We start from the raw sequence: 9,330 nt of genomic DNA, 5'->3' as shown, positions 1-9,330 counted from the left end.
CATGTCTTTTCACTGTTTTAAGACTTTTGTGCTTCCCATCGGCCTGTGTATTTAGTTGTTAAAGTGTGAAGAAGTATACATGCGTGGCGTTCCTGTTCATAATATATAAGCCTCTAGGGCGGGACCAGTTTGAAAGGGCCCTGAGTTAAAGATAATTTCCCTATGATGACTGAGACTGTCTATTTCCCTATGAGACTATTTCCTTTCTCTTGGCTTGTGGTTCTTTCTGATGGGCTTGATAGTGATAGATAGATAGATAAAGAGAGAGATTCAATATTCTTTCCACTTTCAGATATATTGATATTCAGCATTCCCTCCACTTCCAGATAGATGGATAAAGAGATTCATTACTCCCTCCACTTCCAGATAGATAGATTCAATATTCCCTCCACTTCCAGATAGATAGATTCAATATTCCCTCCACTTCCAGATAGATAGATTCAATATTCCCTCCACTTCCAGATAGATAGATTCAATATTCCCTCCACTTCCAGATAGATAGATTCAATATTCCCTCCACTTCCAGATAGATAGATTCAATATTCCCTCCACTTCCAGATAGATAGATTCAATATTCCCTCCACTTCCAGATAGATAGATTCAATATTCTCTCCACTTCCAGATAGATAGATTCAATATTCCCTCCACTTCCAGATAGATAGATTGATAGATTCAGTATTCCCTCCACTCCCAGATAGCTAGATAGATTATTCTCTCCACTCACACACAGATAGATTGATTATTCCCTCCACTCCCACATAGATAGATTGATTAGTCCCTCCACTTCCAGATAGATAGATAGATAGATAGATACAGTATTCCCTCCACTTCCTACACAAACTTTCACTCCATTCCACCCCCTCCCACGCTAGTCCATAATTTTTCAGGTGTTAAGTCAAAGCCGTTCCCTGACCAGCACGTTTACCTGTCTTGCTGCATCCCTTGTTTACCTTGCTGAACCTTGATGTGCTGCACAGACTTATAGACTTAACCCCACTCCCCTTAACCCCCTAACTTTATACCTTTCCCTCCTAACCCCCTAACTTTTTACTTCTTTTTCATATTTGTTGTCTTGTGTATTTGGGGATATTTGTTGCCCTGCCTCTCTGTCCCTCCACTTCTGTAATCTTTTATATTATTTCGTATGTAAAAAAAGAAGGAAAAGGAAGAGAGGGAGGGAGGGAAGATGAGAACAAAAATAAGGAAGATAATTAAGAAATGTAGAAAGGAGAAAGGAAGGAAAGGATGACAGAGAACGTAGGAAAAAACTGAAGATGAGGAAAAGGGAGAACAGAAAGGAAAAGGAAGAGAGGGAGGGAGGGAAAATGAGAACAAGAGAACAAGGAAGATAATCAAGAAATGTAGAAAGGAAAAAGAAAGGAAAGATGACAGAGAACTTAGGAAAAACTGAAGATGAGGAAAAGGGAAAATAGAAAGAAAAAGGAAGAGAGAAAGGGAGGGAAAATGAGATAAAAAATAAAGAATAAAATCAAGAAAAGTAGAAAACAAAAAAAATAGGAAAGGATGATAGGGAGAGAGGCAAGAAAAAACGTTATAAAAAGATACAAAATAGATGTGAATGAGAGAGAGAGAGAGAGAGAGAGAGAGAGAGAGAGAGAGAGAGAGAGAGAGAGAGAGAGAGAGAGAGAGAGAGAGAGAGAGAGAGAGAGAGAGAGAGAGTATAATAATTTCACCCAGTCTTGCTTCACTCACTGCATTTTTTTTTTTTTTTTTTTTTTAAGTAAAGGAAACAGCAACAAATAAATGAAAACAAAAAAAGCTGGTGACTTAATACAATAGATCTTCCTGCAAAACATTTATTGAGCCTGAAAATAGTACACATTATATCTCAATTAACTCCCAAATCAACTTTTATCATTGTGCTGTATAACGAAATACTTCCCCGTGACTTATCTTAATCATTAAAATATTTAGGCACACTGCTTTTAAGTATCGTTAATTCTTTAGTGGTTATGAAAATACATCATTCAAACATTAACCCGGTAGCTGCGGGGATCATGTTTCTTAAAGGCCTCTCTAAGCGAATCAATAAGAAAAATCATCACTCATGCAAATCATTATGTAATATATATCAACGCATAAGTGATCAGTTTATGCATCCTCTATTTTGGGGGGGTTATGTCAAGCCACAAATTTGGCCTGACACTGGTACACGGTAAAGCCACAAATTTGGCCTGACACTGGTACACGGTAAAGCCACAAATTTGGCCTGACACTGGTACACGTTAAAGCCACAAATTTGGCCTGACACTGGTACACGTTAAAGCCACAAATTTGGCCTGACACTGGTACACGTTAAAGCCACAAATTTGGCCTGACACTGGTACACGGTAAAGCCACAAATTTGGCCTGACACTGGTACGCGGTAAAGCCACAAATTTGGCCTGACACTGGTACGCGGTAAAGCCACAAATTTGGCCTGACACTGGTACGCGGTAAAGCCACAAATTTGGCCTGACACTGGTACGCGGTAAAGCCACAAATTTGGCCTGACACTGGTACGCGGTAAAGCCACAAATTTGGCCTGACACTGGTACGCGGTAAAGCCACAAATTTGGCCTGACACTGGTACGCGGTAAAGCCACAAATTTGGCCTGACACTGGTACGCGGTAAAGCCACAAATTTGGCCCATCGCTGCTACCGGGTTAAGGAAGCTGTGAAAGAAATTGAATCAACTCTGGATAGCCACTTCTTGAATCAAAAGGCAAGCTGTATACACCTCCCAAATGCACAGAGCCAGTTCTAGTCTGCTTAGGTCTTAGTCGAGTTGGTATTCTCAGAAGCTTCCACCTCTCACATCACCAATTTCCAAAGCCCAAAAAGGAGATCAGTCAGGTTCTCATGAGTGTTTTTTCAGGTTCATGGTACAGAAGAAGGGTCAGTCTACCACAAAGGCCCTAAACCTACCCCTGGAAATGCTCAGAACTCCTATGAAAGCCTTGTCAAGTCTGTAAAGTTGACCACTGATATGTTAAGAGTATGACCCTTAGTTGCATTATGTTTTGGATCTCCCTAATATACCCTCTCCGGTATTTACGCAGGATATATCACAAAGCATTATACAGTGAATAGTGCTAAATGCTGCAGGGAAAAAGCTACTAACGGAGAGGTCAATCTAAAATATACATTATTATTCTTGTATATAAATATTTTTGGGACCCTACAGACAGAGGGAAGAAGAAGAAAGAAGATGAAGATGAAAGAAGAGACAAAGGAGGCCACAAACAGTTACTTATGTTACTAGAAGCAGCTCTGCGAATACACACACACACCAGTGAGAACATTGCATCCTATAGATCCTAATCCAGGGTGTTCTTTGGTTTCTGAATGACTTGTGTTCCTTCAGGTAACTCGACTGATGGACAGCACAGAGACCCTTTACTTTGTCTTGTCCGTGTTGGCGGCGGCTGCAGCTGCAGCTTTCTTCTTTTTGTGCTCCTTGTCGATGATGTTTGCGAAGCTCCACAGGTAGAAGATGGAGACAAAGCGGAAGATCCCAGTAAGAAACAGCTGGAAAGGAAGAATAGGAATGTAGGATATATCGTCTGAGTTTCCTCCTGCCCACGACTTGACCTTTTACCCCTTGACTGCGGATTTCCTACAAGACATCACCAAGCTACAGGAATGGAGCAAAAAGTGGCTGCTACAATTCAGTGAAGCAAAATGTAAAGTCATGCACCTTGGGAGGGGAAATCCAGCATACCAATACCACATGGGAAACACTCCACTATCCACCACAGAGGCAGAGAAAGACCTGGGAGGATATGTTTCCATGCTACCAGTGAAGGTGAAATCCATGCCAATCGCAGCGGACAGGTTAAGAGAGAACTATAACGACACTTCTCCAACTTAAAATGACCTCCCGTTTGGACATTCATCTACACTTTTTTGTTCTTATTTATATTTGCCCTTGAAGTGGTTTGTTTACTGTAGAAAAATATCTGCCAATTGCTTGTGTTATTCAAACCAGTGTGCTCATGTCAAGAAAAATAAGCTGAGGTATAAAAATAGTTCGTCAGATGTTTTTACAATGAGATGAATTTGTTAATGGAGTACCTGGGCTAGAAGTGAGAGGGAGTCCGTGACGGGGCCCATGCCGGCACACAGGGTGGTCAGCATGAAGCCCTCCAGCCCCACCGTGCTGCTGAACTTTCCCTGCAGCGCGTCATCCACCAGTTTCTTGGCCACGTCATCAGACTGTGGGAAGAATGGGACACGTTTTATTAATCTATTACACCCAAGAGGGACACAGTATACAACCATATGGCCGATGAAAGGAAGGGAAGCAAGGTATCAGTTCTGGTATTGTAAACGATAATATTTTCATGGCAGAGGAAGTGTGTTGAAAATCTTGATAACTGATCATCTGGTTGTGCTTTATAATTTGTTTACAAGGATACAAGGTAGACATTTGTTCTTCTTCTTATTATTATTCTTTGTTTAATGTCCCTATTTTTCCTTATTGGGTAGGAAAAATTGAAAGAAGATGAAGAAGAAGAAGAAAAAGAAGAAGGAGAATAATAATAATAAGAAGGAGAGGAAGAAAAGAAAAATAGGAAAAAGAAGATAAAATGAAAATATGAATGATTTTTGTACATTTTAAGACCAAGAGAAAGAAGTGTGCACTGTAGTAAGGCAGAATGGGAACTAATAGACACACTGCAGTAGTTTAGACCCCTGGGCCCCCTCCCCTAGGGGTCTGACGTACAGTGAAGAGTCCTGCAGCCTCCGAGATGAGCCGCGTCTCCACAGGCTTGGTTTTGTTCTCCTCTAGGAAGCCGGGAGTCTGCGTGTCGGGTGGGTAGCACACCGTCACTGTGATCCCGTGTGGCTTCAGCTGAGGGCAGGGAAGAATAAGGTATTGTGAACTCCTTAACCCCTTGGCTGTGGATTTCCTACAAGAAGACATCACCGAGCTACAGAAATGGAGCAGTGAGTGGCTGCTAGAATTCAATGAAGAAAAATGTAAAGTCATGCACCTTGGGAGGGGAAATCCAGCATACCAATACCACATGGGAAATACTCCACTCTCCACCACAGAGGCAGAGAAAGACCTGGGAGTATATGTTACCGGGCTACCAGTGAAGGCAAAATCTGTGCCAATCGCAGCGGAGGGGTTAATACAGAATGGTGATTGGTAAATGGACAAGACAGTAGAAATGCTGGCTTTCCACTGCTACACCAAGAATTAAAATAAAACTAAATTGACCTCTCACTCTACTTCTTTTTTTAGGAGCAATATTCAGCAGGCTTTTTTTGCTTTTCATTAGTTTTTGCCCTTGAACTGCCTCCTCAACTGTAAAACAAAGTGAGAGAGAGGGAGAATTCGCTTTATACTGGCTCTTCATCTATTCAAGGGTGAAAGACGATAGGATAAATCACTCTCTAGATAATTCCTCTGTAAAGTTATAATCGTCAATGAGTTCCGGATATTGTACACCAAGAAGGTAAAGGACCCACAACCCTGCATGGCCCTCTCCTTCCCTTCCCCCTCACCTCCATGTGCAGTGCCTCAGCCAGCTTCACCAGAGCAGCCTTGGCAGCAGAGTAAGCGGTGAATCCGTAGAGGCCCAGCAGCCCACCTTGGGAGGAGGTGAACACTACGGAGCCGCCCTCGTTGCGTGCCTTCATGCCGCGCACCACCTCCTGGCTCAGTATGAAGGAACCCAGGTAGTTAACATCCATCATCTCCTGGAGGACGAGAAGAGAGACAAAATGATGAGTGATGAAAGGATAAAATGATAAAAATGCTGCCTTTTCACTCCTTCACCAAGAATGAAAATGAGAGCTAAATAATGGAATTCTCTTGTTGATACTGCCTCTTCACCATAAGTTAAAGAGTGTTGGATGGCAGCATTAGTCACAAGAGGGGCTTTAAGAGTCCATGAAGCTTTTGATGTGTGAAGATTTAGATTAGCATTATCCTCATCAACTTCCCAGTTCCCATATATGCAAGATGGGTTGAATTCTGGAAAACAGTAAACACTAAGTCAAAGAAAGATTTAATTTCAGTCATATATCAAGTTCCCAGGGCCTGCTGCCAACACACCACAACCCATTACTAATATTTAGCCAATCCCTTTCAATTTGATGGTTGTTGGTCCAGTCAGAAACTTACAAAATGATTAATATAGGTTTTTAATTTTCTCATATATGTACTTCCACCATTTACCTGGTTTCCCATTGAATGAATAATGTTAAGAAAATAAACCTGAGCTCACTTTGACCAGGCTGTACGGTATGTCCTCAAAGACCTGTGCCTTGGCAAACCCGGCGCAGTTGACCAGCATGTAGATGGGCCCCAGGCTAGCCTCAGCATTCTTCACGGCTGCAGCGATGGCCTCACGGTTGCCTCCAAGGTCCACTGCAGAGCATGCAAGATAGTGAGTAGGTCTGCAAATACCTGTTCCCATGTCCAACCTCATACGTGAAAATCCTGTCCAACCCCACAAGGAAAACTAAGATCATTAAACAAAAAGAATAATAAGCGAAAACCTGCTCCCTCGTGCCCACCCAATTCACCTGAGAAGTACTGCACCTGGCTGCCTCCGCTCTCCTCCTTGACGCAGACACTCTCCACCTCCTGCTTGGCCTTCTCCAGTCGCTCCACATTCCTGGCCACAAGCGTCACCTTAGCTCCGAGTGATGCCACATGCCGCGCCACACTCAGGCCAATACCACTGGATCCACCTGTCACCTGCAACAACCATGGACATTTGAGAACAGCTCCATCGATCATGTTTGTATACACTGGTGGGGAAGAATGAAATAGTGAACAGGTAGATACAGTAAAGGTAAGTCTGGGTGTGTAAGCAGAATTAATTTACACAGACTGTCATAATTATATCCAAGGCATCAACCACTTTCTTAACCACCACAGGGTCAAGGGCCAATCCAAAGGAGACAGGCACCAAGATTTTCCATTTCATTTCATTTCTAGGGGACCCGCAGAGGGCCACCCTCGGGTGGCATGATATGCAGGGGTTGTGCGGGGGATTCAAGGGGCCAGGACAGGATTAGGATAAGGGTTAGGATGAGAAAAGGTATTAGGACATGGTGAAGGGCCAGGATTAGTGAGATAATGATTGATGATCCTATTCTTAAATATGTCAAGAATGGGACTATTAACTACATGAGATGGGAGATGATTCCACTCTTGGATGCTGCGGGGAAAGAATAAATATTTGAATAGGCCTATGCTAGTGTTAGTCTGGTAAGTGTGGTATTTAAGGTTGTGGCTGCCTCTAGTGGATCGTGTAGTTGTCGGGTGTAAATATGTGTCCTTATTTATGTCTTCTAAATTGTTTGTGATTTATATAGCATTTGTTGTCTGTGTATTTGTGTTGCTAATGGGTCTAGTTTTATGTTTTGTTTAAGCAAATGACTGATGTAGTGTGTCTGTAATCACATCTGGCCCATCTTGCAGCTTTGTTTTGTATGGCCTCTAATTTATTTATGTTATTGTTAGTGTGTGGGTCCCAGACGGAGTCACAATATTTTATGTGTAGCCGAACGAGTGTCTTATATCCTAGCCCTTCCAACTGACTACCACAGGAACAACGGACTCAGGACTCACCAACACATGCTTCCCCTTCAGCTGCTTCCTTCCACAGCCAAAGTGACCCCATAGGACACTGATCAGCAGGTAGGGCACGAGGGCACAGAGGATGGCCCCCAGAAGGAACATGAACACCATCTTGCTTTTGATCCTATGTGTTCAGTGGCTTCCTGTAGGACTCTAGGATGTGGGGTTGTTCCTCTGTTCTCTTCCTTTGTGGTATTTTAGTCTTGTAGTTCTTGGCTGTCTGTCTGTCTGTAAGTGTGGGTGTCTGTTAGTGTGGCTGTCAGTCTCTGGCGCGCCCCACCCTCGGCTTCCCTCGGTATCTTCAGCTTCACTCCAACTTCAACTCCCTTTTCTCTGTCTTATGCTTTGTCCTCCTTCTTTTCTGCTCCTCCTGGTTGTTGCTGGCGCCCTCTATCTTCGTTCTGTAGGGTGTGGGTGTTGTATTAGTGTGTCTGTGGCGTGGAAAATAGATAAATACAAATGTTTCTTCTTGTCCGGCGAATTGAATGTAAACAACTCGTGTGCGTGACTGTATGTATGTATGTGTGTGTGTGTGTGTGTGTGTGTGTGTGTGTGTGTGTGTGTGTATGTATGTATGTATGTATGTGTGTGTGTGTGTGTGTGTGTGTGTGTGTGTGTGTGTGTGTGTGTGTGTGTGTGTGTGTGTGTGTGTGTGTGAGGAATAAAAAGAGAAGAAAGGACAAAAAAAAAAAAAGTGAAAAGATAGTTAGGAAAAGGAAAAGGAGGAGGAGAGAAGAGGGGACAAGTGTGTGTATGTAAGTAGTAGTAGTAGTATCAGTAGTAGTAGTAGTAGTAGTCAGCAGTAGTAGCAGTAGTAGTAGTTAGTAGTAGTAATAATAGTAGTAGTAGTAGTAGTAGTAGTAGTAGTAGTAGTAGTAGTAGTAGTATATAGTTAATAGTAGTAGTAGTAGTAGTAGTAATAGTAGTTAGCAGTAGTAGCAGTAGTAGTAGTAGTTAGTAGTAGTAGTAGTAGTAGTAGTAGTAGTATCAGCAGGAACAGTAAAAGCAGAAGTATTAGAGCAAAAAGTGGTTAAGTGCTACCTGGTTGTATTTGTATGTGTGTTTTTCATCTTATCCACGTGACTATCAATGTTTTATACTCATACAAGGTCACAGGTTTACAATAATCCCCACTAAACATCAAAATCTTTACGTATTAACCTCACTTATAATTGACCAGCCTAAGAATAACTGTGCTCAAAATCCACGTGAATATCAATGTTCTGCGCTATGATAAGGTCACAAGTTTACATTTATCTCCACTTAACACCAAAATCCATACATATTAACCTCATTTACCTGACATACCTTTACCGGAGTGGCCGAACAAATACACGTTTCATACGGGTAGCAAAACGGTCGGTCCTCCGTCCGGCCTAACAAACCCAAGAACACCTGAGATTTTTCCGTATTTTTCCACCATTTTACGCGTTGTGCAGCCTTATTTGTCATCTGAAAGGGCTGCTGAGGGAGGCTGAGAGGCGTGTGGTGTGGGTAAGGTGGTAATTAAGGCGTGATAAGGTCATAATGAGGGTTTAAATAGGGGTGATTCTAACCGGGTCGAGGGATAAGGGGCCTAGTCAACCCAACAACACCTGAGATTTTCCGTATATTTCCACCATTTTACCTGTTGTGCAGCCTTATTTGTCAACTGAAAGGGTTGCTGAGGGAGGCTGAGTGGCGTGGGTAAGGCGTGGTGAGGGTTTAAATTGGGGGTGAGTCT

The 9,330-nt window shown here is 42.6% G+C and overlaps 1 protein-coding gene across 1 annotated transcript; it reads right to left on the bottom strand.

The window, feature by feature from the left end:
- Positions 1 to 2,370: 2,370 nt before the first annotated feature.
- On the bottom strand, positions 2,371 to 8,134 carry LOC127004903 (3-ketodihydrosphingosine reductase-like). Its single transcript, XM_050873118.1, has 7 exons — positions 7,599 to 8,134; positions 6,545 to 6,719; positions 6,244 to 6,386; positions 5,519 to 5,713; positions 4,731 to 4,859; positions 4,079 to 4,219; positions 2,371 to 3,532 (listed from the first exon to the last, which is right to left on the bottom strand). Exons 1-7 carry the CDS (start codon positions 7,716 to 7,718, stop codon positions 3,401 to 3,403), a joined length of 1,035 nt encoding a protein of 344 aa, XP_050729075.1. The 5' UTR covers positions 7,719 to 8,134; the 3' UTR covers positions 2,371 to 3,400.
- Between the last annotated feature and the right edge of the window lie 1,196 nt (positions 8,135 to 9,330).

Source organism: Eriocheir sinensis, chromosome 29 (genome assembly GCF_024679095.1).
Source record: "Eriocheir sinensis breed Jianghai 21 chromosome 29, ASM2467909v1, whole genome shotgun sequence".
Lineage (NCBI taxonomy): Eukaryota > Metazoa > Arthropoda > Malacostraca > Decapoda > Varunidae > Eriocheir > Eriocheir sinensis.
Note: the sequence above shows the minus strand (reverse complement) of the source record. Positions and strands in the feature narration are given on the sequence as shown.